At 45.3% G+C, this 19,314-nt stretch overlaps 1 protein-coding gene across 1 annotated transcript; it reads right to left on the reverse strand.

Annotated features, from left to right (window-relative positions):
• Positions 1 to 1,563: 1,563 nt before the first annotated feature.
• On the reverse strand, positions 1,564 to 18,185 carry C18H16orf78 (chromosome 18 C16orf78 homolog). The gene is made up of 5 exons (XM_070388320.1): positions 18,036 to 18,185; positions 13,845 to 13,958; positions 13,167 to 13,299; positions 4,409 to 4,661; positions 1,564 to 1,711 (listed from the first exon to the last, which is right to left on the reverse strand). The coding sequence occupies exons 1-5, from the start codon at positions 18,183 to 18,185 to the stop codon at positions 1,564 to 1,566; spliced, it is 798 nt and encodes a 265-aa protein (XP_070244421.1).
• Positions 18,186 to 19,314: the final 1,129 nt, after the last annotated feature.

Genomic DNA, 19,314 nt, shown 5'->3' on the forward strand with positions numbered 1-19,314 from the left:
GATTGACTGCCTTTAGGATTGGCTCGTTTGGTCTCCTTACAGCCCAAGGGATTCTCAAGAGTCTTCTCCAGCATCACAGTTCAAAAGCATCAATTATTTGGCAGTCATCCTTCTTTATGGTCCAACTCTCACATTCATATATGAGTATTGAAAAAACTATAGCTTTGACTGTATGAACGCTTGTCAGGAAAGTAATATCTCTACTTTTCATGCTGTCTAGATTTGTCATAGCTTTTCTTCCAAGGAGCAAGTGTCTTTTCATTTCATGGCTGCAGTCACTGTCTGTAGTGATTTTGGAGCCCAAGAAAAGAAAATCTGCCACTGTTTCCATTTTTCCTCATCTATTTGCCATAAAGTCACAGGACCAGATGCCACGATCTTAGTTTTGTCAATGTTGAGTTGTAAGCCAACTTTTTCACTCTCCTCTTTTACCTTCATCAAGATGCTCTTTAGTTTCTCTTCACTTCCTGCCGTCAGGGTGGTATCATCTGCATATCTGAGGTTATTGATATTTCTCCCGGCAATCTTGATTCCAGCTTGTGCTTCCTCCAGCCCGGCGTTTCTCATGATGTACTCTGCATAGAAGTTAAATGGGCAGGGTGAATATATACAACCTTGATGGACTCCTTCCCAATTTGAAACAGTCCATTGTTCCAGTTTTAACTATTGCTTTTCGACCTGCATACAGGTTTCTCAGAAGGCAGGTAAGGTGGTCTGCTATTCCTACGTCTTTAAGAATTTTCCACAGTTTGTGTGATCCACACAGTCAAAGGCTTTAGCATAGTCAATGAAGCAGAAGCAGATGTTTTTCTGGAATTCTCTTGCTTTTTCTGTGATCCAGTGGATGTTGGCAATTTGATCTCTAGTTCCTCTGCCCTTTCTAAATCCAGCTTGAACATCTGGAAGTTCTCAGTTCATGTACTGTTAAAGCCTAACTTGGAGAATTTTGCACATTACTTTGCTCGTATGTAAAATGAGTGCAATTGTATGGTAGTTTGAACATTCTTTGGCATTCCCTTTCTTTGAGATTAGAATGAAAACTGACCTTTTCCAGAGTTTTCCAAATTTGCTTGCGTATAGTGCAGCACTTTAACAGCATCATCTTTTAGGATTTGAAATAGCTCAGCTGGAATTCCATCACCTGCACTAGCTTTGTTCACAGTGATGCTTCCTAAGGCCCACTTGACTTCACACTCCAGGATGTCTGGCTCTAGGTGAGTGCTCACACCATCGTTTTATCTGGGTCATTAAGACTTTTTCTGTACAGAGACTGGAGACTTTGGACTCCCATTTCTCTCTTAGAAGATTTCTTTTCTAAGGAGTGTTCTTTGGGAGGTGGGGAGAAAACCCATAGTTTCTCCTGCGTTGGTTCTGACTTGATGACAAGGACAAAATACTACATCAACACAATGATGCAAGCAGTCTAGCCTTGTTTCCTAATTGCTACCGTCTAAAGGGGGTGGCCCAGGTCTGAAGGGCCAGTGTGGTGTACCAGAGGGTGGCATCTGGAGGCTGAGGATCCAACAGCAGAGGGAGCTCGAGGCGGCCAGGGAGAGGGGCTCTTTAGAGGGCTACACTGATGTTTTGGTTGAACACCTTTTTAGCATCTATCTCTCCTTCGATCATGTGGGGGTGGATGTCCACGTTCATTCCCGCATCCTTGCACAGCTTGAGCAAGGTTCGAATGTTGTTCTTGGATAACCTCAGGTATCTGTGCAAGACAAGGCCAAACAGGTCAGTTGAGGGTGGAGTCACCGCAGCTCCAAACTTTATTGAAAAGAGCTTAGATTAAGCAGCGTCAGTGTGGGGACCTCTGTAAGGACTGGCTCTCCAGACATTTCTGGAGCTGACAGAGGTCTCATAAAAGACTTGGTGGGAGTTTTTACTGGCATAACTCTTTAAAATTTGTTTTTAATTGAAGAATAATTGCTTTACAATGTTGTGTTGGTTTCTGCTGTACAACATGGATCAGCCGTAAATATATACATACCCACTCCCTCTTGAGCCTCCTTCCCACCCAGCCACCCCATCCCACCCATCTAGGTCATCACAGAGCGCTGAATTGAGCCCCCTGTGTTCTAGAGCAGCTTCCCACTAGCTCTCTAGTTTACATATGGTCATGTGTATGTGCAAATGCTGCTCTCTCAAACTGTCCCAACCTCTCCTTCCCCACTGTGTCCACAAGTTCATTCTCTACATCTGTGTCTCTATTCCTGCCCTGCAAATAGGTTCATAAGTAACATTTTTTTCTAGAAGAGAAAAACAAATATCGTATATTAACACATATATATGGAATCTAGAAAAATGGCATAACTCTTTTGGAAATAAATTTGGCAATGTTTATGCCAAACAAGTTGCCTCTCCACCCAAAAAAGTTCAGTATTTTTGATTCAGTAATTCCACTCTGGTCCTCAGCTTATCCCAAGAAGAGAAGTCAATGGAAGAAAATCCATATCAATAAAAGTATTTATTTTGGGGTTATTGACAATAAGAAAATAATAAATTCCATCAGTAGAGGGATGTCAAGCAAACAATGGAATATTCATTTCAAGAAATCTTCTTAATGTTAAAATATCATTTTCGAGAAGAAGGTGCAATATGGCTGTGACGTCATGCCAAGTGGGGAGGAAAAACCTGAATGCAAATTGTGAGGTGTTTTCTCTTGTCACTGCCACGTGTGTATAATCTGAGTGAGGCCAAGGGCTGGGGGAAATACAGGACAGTGGAAATAAAGGCTGAGAAAGTTGTAGAAATAGAGGTGAGTATTTTTTAATAGTATTCAAACAATTAAAATTAAAGCATCATTTTAAAATATTAGCTAAAGCCCCAGCGTTCTGACTTGTAACTGAAGGATAGGACTGATGCCGTCTCTGCCATGCGGTTTAGAGAGTATCTCTGCCATCATGTCCCTTGTCCCACCATCAACCTTGGCCTTGCTCTCAGCTTTAGCATAAGGAGGGAGGCCCCCGACTCAGGCTGCTTTTAGGCCACCTTCTGGTTGGTTACTTTGCTACACATGGTGGGGAAAGAGTAGTATATTGCAGACACTGGGTTTTCCATCCATTGGAAATGGTCTCCCGTCTCTTTCCTTTTTTCTGACCATACCCACGGCCCACAGGATCTTAGTTCCCTGACTAGGGATTGAGCCCAGGCCCTCAGCAGTGAAAGCCTGGAATCCTAAGCAGTAGGCCACCAATGAACTTCCCTTCTTTTTCAAGATCTGCCCAGAGCTTCCTTGGTCTCACTGGCAGCTCCCACCAGTCCTGCCTTTCCCTGATGGCTCCAGCCACAGTCCACCCCGTCCCTCCTTGACCAGCCCAGCCCCTGGGGGGAGGATCTCACACACAGCTACCTGTGCGCCCTCACTAAGATCACAAAAGACAATCTCATCCTTCTTTTGGATGTTTTTCTAATGGCTTGTTTTTTGCCATCTCCAAATATTCTCTCCCCCCTACGCTGTCCAAGTCTCATTTCTCCCCGCAATGGAACCCAGGAAGACTATCTTTGACCAGAGTCAATTAAAACCATGCTATCAATCTGAAAGCCATGGCCAAGTCATTCAGCCATGGAAGTGGCAGGAGGCAGAAACCCCCTCTAGTCAACAAGGCTTGCTGCCCATCTTTTAGCTGGTTAGCCATTCCACCCATCCACCCACCAGCCAGTCAGCCAGCAGACCAGGACTGTGTGGTGGGGCCTGTGGATGCCAGGTGTCTGAAACCTGCAGGTGAGTTCACTGCTGTGAACTCTACAAAGATGACTACCTTATTCTGTTGTCCTATATCCTCTACTGAAGTTTCTGAACCATGTCAGATACATCTTTACAGTAAAGAGTAACATCAGGCTGGGGAGGGATGCTTGGATTGGGGGCAGAAGCCTTGCTGTTTGGTGTTGCTGAAAACCAGTGGGTCTTATAACTAGGACAAAGAACAGCAAGAAGGGAGACCCCTTGGTAACAGCATACATGCCAAATGGTTTCCGACTTTGTTTATGGTCACTTTAGAGTCTGAAACCCCAAACATACAGCAGGCAGCCCCTGGGAATGGTGGCTACTGTCCCAGCAATTCGACAGCATAAAGGAACTTAGGGGAGTTTCCTGTTAAAAGGAAAGGCCACAAACAACTCATTCTTTCCTTTGTGAGTAACAGTTATGGTTTCTTCTGTCAAACAGAAATTTGGGGAAAGATGTGTACGTGTCCTAAGGCAGGGCATCAAAACGCCAGCACCTAAATGTCGTGTTCGTTAGTGGACCCACCGGCTTCAGCTCTTTGGGACTCAAAGCGGAGCCCGCACATGCCGCAGCCACCCTCCCTTGCTCTGGGCTCAGCCCAGGTGTCTGAGCCACAGACCGCCGTGAGCAGAGCCTGGTCTTACAGGGAGCACCCAGCCCTACCCACGCAGGGCTGCTTACCGGCAGCTCAGCACCTCTTCCGGCTTCAGCATCTTCATTATCTCCATCTTGGGCTCTGTGCCCTTCTCCATGAGGCTTTTCAGCTTACGCTCATAAGAGGCATCAGGTATCTTGCCCCCCCACTCTCTGAAGACGGTTGACTTCCGCTGGGCAAAGGCAGTGTCCTGTAATACGGGTTCTATGACGCTTTGTCGACGGTATTGCATTGGGCGCTGAGTGGATTCTTGAGCGACTGCATCCTTGATGTCTAAGTCTGAAATTAGATGTCACCAGGGAGTTAGGTCCTGGTTGGAGTGGTGGTAAGGTGGACAGGAAGGGGATGGGGCCTGGAAGGCTGCATGGGCTTCAAACCTTACCGGATCTAACGTCTTGCCAAGAACTTGGCTGCTTCTCATTCAGCATTTGTTTAATCCCTATTCATCTTATCCTCCTTACTTTCTCCTTGTCTCTCATTCTTCTCTACTCTCTCCCTTTTCCGCCTTTCATTCATTTCCTTCTCCCAATCTTCTCTCCTTCCCTAGAGAAAATTCACCTAAAGTGAACTTTAGCCTAAAGGGGGTTTAGAAGAAGGTATCAGAGGAGATCAACTTTGAACTGGGATTTTAAAGGACGAACAGTTTATCATATGATAAAAAGGAAGGAAAGTACTGCAGGCAGGAGGAGGAGCATGGCTGGGCGGGAGGAACAGTGTGCAGAAAGGCACACATAAATTAAATGAAATAGTGAGGGTCTGCTGCTGCCCAAATATGGAGTTTGTACTGAGGGGAATACTGCTGGGACTAGAGCTTGGCGGCCTTAATTATTTTCTTGTTAAATATACTCTTCTGTATTTTACAGACTTTTGCTTGCACGAGTATTTTCTTCCCATTTCTAACTGGTGGGACTGGTATACAGAAAAGACTACTGGTAAAATTTTTGTTTTTCTAGTACACAAACAACCACATCATATAGTATCATTTTGGGCCTAGAATTTCTGGAGTTTTGCAGAAAGACAGTCATATCAGGAGAAAAATGAAAACATATTCCCCTTAATATTTGTAAAAATTATGTACTCTTCTTGACATGTTGCATTTGACACTCTCCAAAACAGTGTCAATAATGATGAAGGAAGTCATCCTTCATTTTGTTTCTGATTTTAATAAAGTGATTTAACATTCCATCATTTAGAATGATGTATGCCAGAATTTTTAGAATGCTTTGTAATATTCAGCAGTTTTAGTCTACATAAGGTTTTTATTAGCAATAATTGGTTGTCTGTTTATTGCTTTTCTATCATCTACTGATAATGATCATATGGCTTTCCTTTAATTTATTGATAAATCATGTTATTAGATACCTTGATATCCTAACCATTTGCAAGCTGCTATAATAAATCCTACTTGGTCATGGCTTATTATTCATTTCATAGATGGATATATTTGCCATATTTTCAAACATTAGGTCTATTTGCTAAAGTTTTAAAAATAACTTTGCATCCATATTATTGTGAGGTTGGCCTGCTTTTTGCCTAATATTTTATTTTTTTTAATTTTATTTTTAATTGGAGGATAATTACTCTACAATATTGTGATGGTTTCCACCATATAGCAACATGAAACAGCCATAGGTGTACATATGCTTTCTCCCACCCAAACTTCCCTCCCACCTCCCTCCTCATCCCACCCCTCTAGATTGTCACAGAGCACCAGCTTCAGGTTCCCTGCATCATCCAGCATGGTGGCTTGTCAAATTAATGCAGAAGTACCTATATTTTCTTATTTTTAAATTATGAAAGTACAGTAACACATTTACAGGAGACTTGGAAAATACAGAACCAAGTTACATATGGTTCCACTCTATATTACAATTCTTTTTTTAAGTAGATAAATTAAGACTTTTAGTTGAAGTTTCACTATCAAGCTCTCAAAAATTAATAGAGTGAACAGACAGAAAAGTAGATGGATATAGCAGACCTGAAAAGCACTATGAACCAATTCAACACAATTAAGATTTATACAATTTTCACACAACAACAGGATACAAATTCTATTCAAGTTCCCATAGACTATAAATCAGGAGACCATAAACTGGAACATATCCAGGAACATAAAACAAGGTGCAAAGATTTCATGATCTGAATGACTGATGCTGAATCATACAGAATCTGTTCTCTTCTCACTGTGGAATTATGTTAGACATCAATATCAAAAGATATTCAAAAATAACCTACATATTTTCAAGTGCAATGTGACATTTACCTTAGCCATTGGAAGCCTCAATAAAGTTAAAAGACTGAAAAAACACAGAGGGTGATTGCAGAGAAGAAAGAATTTAAGTGAGAAATTAATATCAAAATGATACATTATATTAAAAATACTTAAAAAACTATGTATTTGAAAATGAAATGTGTTGACCTGTATGTAGAATGTAATTTCTAATTAAAATTGTTTTTAAAATACTAAAAAAAATAAATTAATTAACTGAATCTCCAGCAAAAAAAAAAAGAAAGAAAATGAAATGTGCACTTTTAAATTACAGACCTTTATCTAAAAATCATAACAAGGAAAATGAGAAAATAGAAATGTCTATGTTTATGTAGCCTGAAATAGCTGAAGTAACACTGGGATTATTTGATTTTTAATGTTAGGTAGAACGTGGTGTGAAACCATTTGTCCCTGTGCCTTTTTAGTGGGAAGGTGTCTCCCATCTTCCAATTTTTACCTCAGGAATTGCTCTAGTCAACTTTTCCACTCTTTATTATGTCCATTTGATAGTTTATAGTATGAGAAGAAATTATTCATTTATGTTGGGTTTTAGTTCAGTTCAGTTCAGCCACTCAGTCATGTCTGACTCTTTGTGACCCCATGGACTGCAGCATGCCAGGCCTCCCTGTCCATCACCAACTCCCGGAGTTTACTCAAACTCATGTCCATGGCATCGGTTATGCCATCCAACCAGCTCATCCTCTGTCAACCTCTTCTTCAGCCTTCAATCTTTCCCAGCATCAGGGTCTTTTCAAATGAGTCAGTTCTTTGCATCAGGTGGTCAAAGTATTGGAGTTTCAGCTTCAGCATTAGCCCTTCCAATGAATATTCCAGACCGATTTCCTTTAGGATGGACTGGTTGGATCTCCTTGATGTCCAAGGGACTCTCAAGAGTCTTCTCCAACACTCTATTATAATTCACTTAATATATTTCTTACCTTTGCTTATGCACCCTTTCTCGTATAAAATCTCGTATATTTTTGACTCTTCTTTTGACAAGGCTTATGCTATACATACTATTTGTCACTTGTTTTTTTAAAAAGCTATCTTTGGATTTATGCTTTTAGCTACTTTTAATTTTGTATTTCATTCATCTTATTTGGTATTAAATGGATGAATTCTCTTTTTCATAGTAATTATTTCTTCTATGTCATTAAATTAATAAAAGTATTACTTTTTATTTGTTTTAATAAAGACAAGAACCATTGCTTTCAGTTTTCTCTGTAAATTTTCTTCTAGGCATAGATTTTGCCTTTATCCCATAGATTTTGGTATGAAACAGTCTTATTTCCATTAGTTTTTATCTTTGAAATCATGGTATTTTGGAAGTGTGTTTCTTAATTTTTGTTGAGATTATCTTTTAATTTAAATTTTATTTCTAATTATTGAGTTGTAAATGGCCCTAAAATCTTTACTATTTTGAATGTTAAAGTTTTCTTTTGGTGAATATGCTTTGGCCATATAAAAATGTGTGTTCTCTATTCAAATATAAAGTTGTGGTTTGTTAATTGCATTGTTAATTCTTCTAGGCACTTCCTGAAATTATCTATTTGATCTGTCTTGAAAGAGGTATATTGCAGTCTCCTACTTAACTATTTTTGTCAGACCTACTTTGCACTTCTAAATGCTTATTTAACTACTGTTTTTTGTTGTATGTAGGTTTACAGTTTACTCTCTCTAGCATTTTAAAATCTCTCTCTTTCACCCTGTTGTTTGTTTTTGCGTTAAATCCACCTCATCTCTTTGCATATTTCTTTGCCTATCCTTTTTTGTTCTTTCTAAAAACACATGATTTTAAGTGCATATCAAGATTTTTATTTTTAAACCAACTATTTCCTAATTTGATGTCTCTGTTCTCTTCTAGAGCATTTTCTTTAGATAAATGAATAAGTGGCTGAGAAACTCCCTATATTTCTGACTTTGCAAATATCTTTCATTCACCCTAACAGTAACTTATATATGGACTAAGAATAGGATTGTGAGACTGTAATAATCAGTAGTCTATAAATGTCATTTCTAGATTGATGCTAATCTGACTTTTCTTTGTAAGTAAGTTGTTCTTCCTGTAAACTTGCAAGAATTCATGAATAAAATGCAGAAATTTTATCAGAATACGTCTGGGAAAGTCTAGACTTTCTATAACATAAATGGAGGGACAACGGCCTAGAGAGAGGCTCTGACTTGCCCCAGGGCTCACAACGAGTCCGTGGCTGAACTGGGATCTTTGTGTCCAGTACAGCTCTCTAAACTGATAGCAGGCCCCTGAGAGAGTGATGGAGTCAGGAGGCATCAGCAGTCCGTTTATGCATGGTGGAAATTGCTACCATGTTTCAGGAGAATCGTGAGGTACACATCTCCATTGACACAGATGGAAATCCCTTGGAGAAAGGGCCATGGACTTTCTTGAGACATTTGATCCTCTTCTAGATCAAAGTAGGTCTCATGCAGGGAAGATGAGTACTAAAATGAATGATAATGAGAATTATACATATTGGCTAACACTTATTGAGTAACTCACATTTCAGGCCGTTTTCTAAAGGCTTTCTAGGGAGGGGGCACTACAGTCTCACAATCATATCACGCCCATTGATCCAATAATAAAGTGGAAGCTCAGAGAGATTAAGTCATGTGACCAAGATGCCAGGAAAACGTGAACCCAGGTTATCAATGCCTTTTTCTGGGAGCCTGTCCTGGCTACCCTTTTGGACAAAATGTCCCATATTTCTGAGTCCATGGCTGAACAAATACATTAGGTTTCTGGTGAGCTGTGTTTGGGACTCCAGGGGTTGACTCTATAATCACCCAGAGACAGAGGGGGTAACTGCATCCCAACCCTCTGCATTAGGAATATGCACTTGCCTGGCATTGATAGAATGCCCTGAGCATAGGTGGGCAAGAAGAGAAAGCCAAATGAATTCCATTTTCTTAGCCTAGATGCTCAGATTTTGTCAAGATTTACTTTGCAAGTGTGTTCCCAATGCTTTCCCAGCATCTTTTAGTGGCCCTTAGCCACAGTCACCTTTTAAGAATTCAGATCCAACTTCGTAAACTTTTTCCATGTCTTGTGATTGCACTCACTTAGGGCTGTGTTTTGGAAAGGCCAGTCTGAGATTTCTGCTTTCAGCCAAGGTGTGGTAATAGGAACTAGATTTACCTGTCCGTCTCAAGCAATTAAACATTGGGGCCTGATAGGTGAAATGGCATTTTTCAGACGTTGGCAATACAGGGCAGTGATCCTTTAGAAAATGAAACAGAAGGGGTGAGTCCCACGAGAGCCCCAGCTGATGGCTGGAAGATGCTTTAGGGTTGCAGCATGGGTAGAGAAAACCTAGACAGGAGTCTAGCCATTTCTCTGAGTTGAGAACAGAGAATAGGCAATTCAGCTAGAATCTACAGGGCAGAGTAGCATGGAGAGCTGCAGAAATCTGCACAGGCTTCTCTAAGCTGATAATGGGATGTGCGGAGAGGAAACTACACAGACAGAACTGGTGGACAAGACCCTAAAACAGCTGGTTCTTGAAAATGACGCCAATTGTTTGGGTGCTGAGTGGGGCTGAGGGAGGTTAGTAAGAGATGTTCTGGCTAGAGTATTTCTCCTTGTTTGGGATCGATAGGTACACACTGCTATTTTTTAAATGGAAGACTAACAAGGACCTACGTACAACACAGGGAACTCTGCTCAATGTTATGTGGTAGCCTGGGTGGGAGGGGAGTTTGGGGAAGAATGGATACATGTATCTGTATGGCTGAATCCCTGTATATGTATTCTGTATCCCCATATATGTATTTGCTGTCCACCTGAAACTATCACAACATTGTTAATCCACTATACTCCAGTATAAAGTAAAAAGTTTAAAAAAAAATTTTTTTTAAAGAAAGCTTTTTCTTGATCCACACTTATCCTTCTTAGACTTTTGCCATAGCCCTTAACTCCCTCTACACCCTTCCTAGAGGCTGCTTTGTCTTGATCTTGACTCCCAAACCAGATCCTGCTCACTCATGTCTGGCCTCCTGACAGCTTTCACAGTACGTTCCCCTTGCTGTGCCCAGACTCAGCCCTGACTCAGTCCTGGTGCCACACGTGGATGCCCGGGTGGTTGCTGGATGCCTATGAACAACGGCCCACTTGTCTGCGTGAGCTCCTGCTGACCCCCAGTGGCCATTGGTTGTATTACATTTGGAGAGGGACGCCTGCTCTCGACAGGGTGGCTTTGTGGGGGACAGGGCTGGGCAGATAGATGCAGGAGGCACTGCAGAGGACCAAAGGGCTGGTGAGTCAGCCTGCCCTGCTGGCATTCTTGTGCAATGAGACGGAAAAAATATCAACTTGTGTGAGAGTTTCTCTTAGGGAAGGAACTGCCTTTGTTTAGGAAAATATCTTTTTTCAGACTACATTGAAAAAAATACTTTTTTTCACAGACTACATTGAGTGTGGAATGAAACAGTGGAACAAAATGATCCCTTGAGGTAAGAAGGCAATGGGAATGTGTGGGGCAGGGAAGGCAGAGGATAGAGGAGAAGGGAGAGGAAAGAGAGAAAAAGAGGGAGAGCTGGGCAGAACCAGGACTAGAGTGAGACGAACAAGGAACTTAGGGGGCGAAACTAACGGAGGTGTTTGCTCTCAGGCTCATGCAAGGGCAAGGTGGGCCTGAGAGAGACCACCTTCTTAAATTTTGTGTCCTGCGTGCCTAGCTTGTCTGACCCTAGTCCTAGTCTTGGAGTTGAGCAAAGCATCTGGAAACCAGCCCTGCAGGAAATGGAGCCATCAGGGAAATCTCCTGATGGCAGGAGACAAAGGACTTTGAAGAACGAGAGGGCATCATAATAGACTTCTAATATGTTTGCTGTGTACATCTATGATGTAATTATTTACCTTTGCTGCCCCAAACTTTCAGTAAAGTTTGCTGACACACAATGGCTTCATGTGAGAGGTCTGGGGAGAAGGGATGTGTTCCCTGTCTGGGTTGGCAGAGAGCAGGGAGAAGGAAATAGTCCTGGAAGTGAGATCCACAGATGCTCAGCCTCCCGGCAGGACCAGGACAGGGAGAACAACAGGACACTTGGGGAAGGGGTGGGGCTTCCCATAGGGCATAAGTTGAACTCCTTCCACTTATTTGAAAATAAACTTTTTATTTTGGAAAACTTTTAGATTTATAGAAGAGAAGAATTGCAAAGACAACTCTTACAGACAGCTCCTATACATCCCCCCCACCCAATGTTAACATCTTACATAAGCCAGGAATGACAGATTAACATGGGCATGTTGCAGAGTTTTTTTTCCTGGATTTCACCAATTCTTTCACTGAATAACTAGCCTAGGATTCAGTCCTGGATCTCGCATTGCATTTAGAGCCAATCATATTTAATTCTAACTGGCAAGTCACCACAGTTTGGTTACAATGGATTTGGTACATTAAATGAAAAAGAAATAGGAACTTTTTGTTGGGCAGAGTGGAGGGAAACACAGGAGAACTGGCAACCCCTACTCCAAGGCTCTTGCCCCTCTTCCTTTGAGCTAATTGGAAATCCCCTCCAGAATTTTTTTTTTTTTAACCATATACCTCCATCCCAAGAGGCCAGGTACAATAAATGCATTTGTTATTCCAACACAGCCCACCTGAGAATGTTAGCAAAATGTTTACAGGGAAGTTCCATATGCTTCCCAGGTGGCTCAGTGGTAAAGAATTTGCCTGCAATGAAGGAGGTGCAGGAGACGCGGGTATGATCCCTGGATTGAGAAGATTCCTTGGAGTAGGAAATAGCAACCTACTCCAGTATTCTTGACTGGAGAATCCCATGGACAGAGGAGCCTGGAGGGCTGTAGTCCACGGAGTCACAAAGAGTCGGACATGACTGAGCAACCGAGGCCGCATGCAGCCCCTTGCTAACATCTACTCTGCATCTGGTGGAGGGTGGTCTGTGCCTTGACTTGCTAAAATACCACACTATACTGTGAGGCTGGTTGTGTAATTGTCGCATTTTGCGGATGTGAAAACTAGACCCCATGGATGGAATGGCTTGCTTGGGATTATGCAACTCTGAGTTTGTTACCCATCAGTGGGGCTGGGACTCAAACATCGTCAGTCTTAGCAATAAGTATCTGGCATAGCCCAAGCCCACTTCTTCTTGGGTACTAGCATCACCTGGCAGGTTTCGGGCCAGCAGCTGTGGTACCTTCTGTAGTGCCTTGTCACAGTATCTAAGCTAGTTAGATCATTTGGACCTGAGGGTGATGTCACCAAAATGACTTCAGGAAGCCTGGGGACAGGATACTAGCTTCCTGAGAAGAAACGCCCCCATCCCCCTGGTGCCAGCTGAGGCTTGACACCCACTTGTCTCCTGTCCAGGTCACACCCCTGATGCTGTGATCCCTAGTCATGGTGGCTCCTGCATCCACAGAGTGGGGCTGACATAGACGGTGTTGCCTTGAGGATGGTGCCGTCTCTGGGCCCCTCTGATAGGAAGGCAACGGTGAGGACAATTCTGGCATCCCCCCACCGAGGTACTTCCCTTACCAGATCTCCTGGGTGTGTCCTTGGGGTTGGTGCTTGGGGTCAGGCTGCTGAGGCGTTTTCCCTTTGCTTCCACTCTGTAGAGCCTTCGGTAGAGGGCAGAGGTTTCGTCCTCCTTGGAGTTTTGCCCTGAGGCCTGGGAGGAGATCTGGAGAGATGTTATAGGCTAGGTAATGGGTTCTGGCTCTGCTTCCTTCATTCCCCAGTGAGTGAGTTCAAGGGTTGGCTGAAGGGCAGATGAGGGGGACCCAAGGAGAGGCTGACTCTAGGTGCTGGGTCCCTGGGATAGGAGTGCACACTGGTGTCTGCTCACCAACTTCTTTCTTCTGTCCCTAGAGCTCATGAGGGACCCTGGAGACCACAGCCATCGCTGGTTGTCCCCCCTTTCCAATGGCACTCCTGAATGGTTTAGGGGAGGGAGGTGGTGCCCAGGAAGAACGAGCCCTACAGCAAGGGTGCAGGTCTTCCCACTGGGATTGCACAGTGTGTTGGGTGGGAGCTGGCTGGCTGGAGGGGGTGGGTGATCTATGTGGGTGCTACTGTGAGGCAGGGATGAATTTTAGAGCCCCACACTTAGAAGAAAAAGTAGCCAATTCCGTGCAAAAGCAGAGTGGGCGCCCCCTTCTTCGTGTGGAGGGGCTGGGGTAGGCGGGGTGATGTCACCTGCTCAGAGAACGCCACCTGTTGATTCCCTTGGCTCCTGCGGCGGGCTCCCTGATGTTTCAGGGCAGTTTTGGTTTTCTTTTCTTCCTTCGCAGGTTCTGCCGAGGCTATCACCACCTTGGGTTTGCTCTTCTGAAACAACAGGGAGAAAAGCCCTGTGGCCGCCTCAGTGGGCACAGACTGGTCCTGCACGCCACAGAGGGGAAGGACCACCCAGCCTGAGTACCTACTCTCGTCCTCCTGTTCCCCTTGTGGCCCCTCTGCCTCCAGACACACCTGGCGTCCTCATCCCACTTCCAGCGCCAGGCGTGGCTGTCCCTCTCCACTTCAGAGTCCATCACTGGCTCCCTATCACCCTCCACAGGAGGGCCCCACCCTCCAGCCTGGGAGGAATTCGTTCCAGCCCTCAAATGGCCTTGCTAGCTGCCACTTCCCTACATGACCTCCAGTCTTCGAGCCCAGCCAGGGTGCTCCCTCCTCTCTTCACCCCACCCCCATCCCATCTTGTCCTCCTGGAGCGGTCATCACAATCCTCCCGCCTTTTTCTTTCCCCAGATGCTCCAGTCTGCCTGGTGGAAGGCCAGGTAAGTGCAACGAGTCCATTCGAGGCATGTATGCTTGGCTCTCACAGCTGCCAGGAGAACCCGGTAAGAGAGTAAGTTTCATTAGTAAGTTTCATCACGGCCCAGGAGGGGAGGGGCCCACAAAGGTGCGTCCAGGCCCATCCTTAACGGGTAGACTTGGGGTGCTGGAGCCTGGCGGGGAAACTGAACTGACTGGATCTCCCCTTGGGGTATGCTGCGGGTTCTGAGGGTTGTGCAGATGACTGACCTGGTCTCCAGGGCTGATGGCCTGGCTTGCAGTCCTGCTCTATGGCTGTCTGGCCGAGTGACTTTGAGCAAGGGACGGCTCTCTGTGCAGTTTAGTTCCCTTATCTGAGGATGGGGATGGTAGCAGAAGCTACTTCATAGGGTTATGGTGGGAAATAATGAATTACTGTGGGGAGGTGCTTAGCGCTCCCTGATTGTTAGCAGCACTCTGTGAATGGAAGGAGGGTTTTGATAAGCCAGTCTGGGTGTGTGGAAGGAAGCTGTCCAAAGACCATCTAAGAAGCAGGTACTAGTTACCTTCAGGGTTTTGTGGGGCTTAGTGGGGGAGGGGGTGCAAGCTGGGTCCAGGGCTGATACTCCTAGTTGATTAGAGAGAAACTAAGTCCAGTTACTCCGAGAGTGGCCCACCTCCCTCCTTCCCCTCTCAACCTTCAACCTCTCTTCAACAGCTGCCCGAGTAGCTGCAGTCCCCTCTTTTGAAGGAAGCTGAGTGGAACTGATTTGGTACCACAGACCCATCAGGAAACTGTCACAGAAACTGACTTGGTAGGCCCTGTGCCCGTGACCTTAAATCTCAGGGGTCTTCTTTTATGACAGATGTTCACAAGGGGCACAGCCCTCTGGGTAGACTATAACCCAGAGGTTATAGTGCTGAAGAGGGGAGAAGCCTGGACTGCCAGGAGAAGGGAGACAGGGCCACAGAGAGCCCCCCTCCAGCTGTCTTCACTAAAGGGTCCCCTGCCACCTGCCATCCGAGACCTGCCACGGAAGCATCACCCTCTCTCTCAGGAGCTTCTTTCAAAATCCAAATGCTTCTGGAAAGGGTAACGATGCTTGAAGATTCAATTGTATTTTGAAAGTAAGTTTGTTCCCTTTCTGGGTCCAAAATTATTTACAAGAAAAGCCACATAGAAGCGACAGCTGTGAAAACATTATTAGAATATAAACTTAGCAGGAAGAGATGGGATCAAGTATGTTCATCAAAGGAGTGAGTAAGATTTCTGTAACTGAGTTCTGAGAGGCCCAGCAGTCAAGCCCTAACACCTCCCCCCGAAAATGAGGAGTAATTGGTAGGGTAGGTAAATCCTTAGAGTAAAATACGTTTGTCAGATGTGTTTATGTGTATCTGATGAAACTAGCACTCCAGACCGCTCTGATTGTGTGTTAGTCGCTCAGTTGCGTCCGACTCTTTGTGACCCCATGGACTGTAGCCTGCCAGGCTCCTCTGTCCATGAGATTCCCCAGGCAAGAATATTGGAGTGGATTGCCATTCCCTTTTCCAGGGGATCTTCCCAACCCAGGGATCAAACCTGGGTCTCCTACATTAAGGGCAGATTCTTTACTATCTGAGCCACCCTCAGTAAATGACTATAATGATAAATAAACACATAACCAGAACAGAAGCTCCCGTGAAAGGCAGGGGCAGATGAGCTGGGAGAAGCAGGAAAGGACAGGTGGTGGCAAAGGTGTGTGGGGGGTGGGCCTGACAGCCCATGAGCTGGGAACTGGATACGTCTGAGTTTGTGCCCTGGCTTCGACCCTCACTAGCTCTGTGAGCTCCTCTTCATTTCAGCTTCCTTATCCTTCAGCTGGTGGGTAAGATCAGTGCCTACCTTGTAGCCTTGCTGGGAGCAGCTGACCAGACAACTCACTACAATGCCAAGCACAGGGCCTGGCACGCAGCAAATGCTTAGTAAAATTATCACTGTTGTTAGTAATGCCATTTTCACCCATTTTTTTTATCTGGGGGCCAGGGGAGTCAAGATCAGGTGGCCTCCTCTGCTGAAGAGACCACTTTCCAAGGGTGTGGCTTGACCTTCTGTAGATGAAGGAACCAAAGGGGAACTCTTGAGGGAAACTGGGGCAAAACTGGTTGTTCCTGGAGAAAGAGAGAAAACTGGTGTTGCAGACTGTTTCGTGTGCCCCCTCCCCCTAAATTCACATGTTGAAATCCTAATTCCTAATGTGATAATGTTGGGGAGGTGGGGCCTTCGGGAGGCGGTGAGGTCATGAGGGTGGAGCCCTCATAAATGGGATTAGGACCTTAGAAGAGAGGCCCTGGAGAGCACTCCTGTCTCCTCCTCTTTATGAGAACATAGCCATCTATGAACCACAAAGCAGGCCTTCATCAGATATCAAATCTGCTGGCACCAAGATCTGGGACTTCCCAATCTCTCAGTTGGGAAGAAGGAAATTTCTGTTGTTTCTAAGCCACCTGGTTTATGGCATGTGATTGTAGCAGCCCAAATGGACTAAGACAGGCAGTTAAACTAAGTTCCGATGAAGGATAGAAAGGAAGAGGTTCCCAGGTGGTGCTAGTGGTAAGGAACCTGCCTGCCAATGCAGGAGATGGAAGAGACACAGGTTTGATCCCTGGATAAGGAAAATCCCCTGGAGGAGGGAATGGCAACCCACTCCAGTATTCTTGCCTAGAGAATCCCATGGACAGAGGAGCCTGGCGGGCTTAAGGTCAATGGGGTCCCAAAGAGTCGGACTCAACTGGGCGTCTGAGGTTTTTTGTGTTAACAGGAGTCTTGAGGACAGTGGAGGTGGAAGATGCCCTTTGACCCTGGGGCTACAGCGAGGCTGGAAGTGCCTGGGGACAATGGGAAGGACACATCAGCAAGACCCTAAATGCAATTGTCCCTCAGCCCTTCTGAAACGCTGACAGAAACAGCTTTAATGTCTCTCATTAAGTGAAACCTCAGTGAAAGTAGACAGGATTCTTCCTGACAGTAGACCCTCGACCTCCCCTTTCCTAGAACAATTTCTTTTGAAAATTTACACTTGTAAATTCCTTTTCTGCCCCTTTGAGATGTAAATCTTCTCTCAGCCTCTCGCCCAGGTTTACGATCCAGGAATGTTTTTCTCCAGATGCTGGGTCAGGAAGATCCCTTGAAGGAGGGCATGGCAACCCACCCTGGTATTCTTGCCTGGAAATTTCCACGGATAGAGGAGCCTGGTGGGTTACAGTCCAGGTTCGCAGAGAGTCAGACACAATGAGCACAAGCAGGCCAAGAGCCATCCTTTGAAATGCGAACATCGGGAAAGACAGCATCCCCACCTCCCAGTCTCTGGGGCAGGGTAGGAGCTTAACTACGTGGGGATCCTTAGCAAACAAGGACAGCCTGATCCCGTGGGCAATCTCCCCACGCCCTCCAGCACTCTTTTACTGGCTCACCTCTGTGCTGCAAATCCACCCCTCACCCCCGTGCTGCAAATGCACCCCTCACCCCCGTGCTGCAAACCTGCCCCTCACCCCCGTGCTGCAAATCCACCCCTCACCCCCGTGCTGCAAACCTGCCCCTCACCCCATTACGTCAGGCTTCAGTCACCTTGAATGAAGCCTTGCTTGCAGGTTTTCTGTGACAGTACACACCTGGAGAGCTTGCTTCTTCTTCCCCTGCCTCCGTTCCAGCCACTCCAACACTCGAGTCAGGTCTGACATGCGCCTCTCCTCGGCCGACCTCCACACAAGCTTCCTCTCTGTAGGCAGGGAGTTCTTCAGGTCCTCTGACTGCTCTGTCATCGTGGAGCCCTGGCCCAGCCGTGGGCGGGAAGGTGGCCCACTCCCACTTTGTTGAACCCTGTGCCTCCGGTCGCTGGTCCTGGATGACTCAGATGGTACGGTGTTTTCCTCTAGACCTGAACATATATGCGAACATAAAGGGCAGTGCTGGGGCAGAGCCGGGGATACTGGCCTCCAAGGGTAGGAGGTCCAGAGGCTGATTGTGAGGTCATTGTCAGGCTGTCGGTGGGGGTCAGAGTGGAGCAGGCTTCCCCATGTGGATCCTGTCCCTCAGTTGCAGCCATGGGTTCTGGGAAACAAACTCTCTGAGAAGGACAATGCAGGTAGCGGAGTGCAGTTTATTACACCGGCGGGCCCAAGGCAGAGTCTCCTCTTAGCCAAGGACCCCGGCCAGCTTTTGTGAAAACCTTATATACCCTAAGTGTATAAAGTCCCCTGAAACTAGTCTGAACAAAGGAAAAAGAAAGATACAATCAAAGTTCACCCATGATCATATGCCTTAAGCCTAGGTAGTTAACACTGGACAATTATCAATAGGCCTGTGATCATACCCCAGTAAGCATAATAGAATGTATGATTCTATCTGGTTACACAGATAATTAGGGTATTCTTTTAGGCGATGGAGAACCTTGGGGCTCTTCCTTCCCGGGGCCTGGTTTTCCAGTTGGTATGTCGTTTCCGTAGATACTGGACATATAGCTCAAAGTCCACAATCCGGCCCGAGATGGAGTCCTGCTTTCAAGACAGAGCCTGTTCTGTTTCCTCCTTCACCTCTTTAGTCACTGTCCATCTCCTGGATTCTGCCACAGCCTCCAGTATGGGCTCTCCACCTCCATTTCCATAGAGATCTTCCTAAAACAATTGTCAACTCACATCTCTCCTCAAAAACCTTCAGTGGCCCCCTGCAGCTTATACAAAAATCTAAATTTTTTAGTTTGGTAGGCTTTCCACAATGTGCTCTAATTAGAATGAAGATTTGTATAGGCTTAATTACTTTTATATTCATTGACTAGATATCGGATGCCTACTATATGCCAGCATGGTGCAGGGGATATAAGGCAAGATAAAAACATCATCAGGACTCCTAAAACATATGGGCTAGTGGGAAAGACAGCAGTTCAATAATTAC

This window comes from Bos mutus, chromosome 18, assembly GCF_027580195.1.
Source record: "Bos mutus isolate GX-2022 chromosome 18, NWIPB_WYAK_1.1, whole genome shotgun sequence".
In the NCBI taxonomy this organism is placed as follows: domain Eukaryota; kingdom Metazoa; phylum Chordata; class Mammalia; order Artiodactyla; family Bovidae; genus Bos; species Bos mutus.

Excerpts from the sequence above, each read along its gene's own strand:
- C18H16orf78 (XM_070388320.1), bottom strand. The coding sequence starts at position 18,185 with ATGACAGAGCAGTCAGAGGACCTGAAGAACTCCCTGCCTACAGAGAGG. Across the intron at positions 13,300-13,844 it reads GGAGCCAAGGGAATCAACAG|GCCTCAGGGCAAAACTCCAA; the intron begins GTGGCGTTCTCT and ends ATCTCCTCCCAG. Across the intron at positions 4,662-13,166 it reads GGACACACCCAGGAGATCTG|ACTTAGACATCAAGGATGCA; the intron begins GTAAGGGAAGTA and ends ATCTAATTTCAG.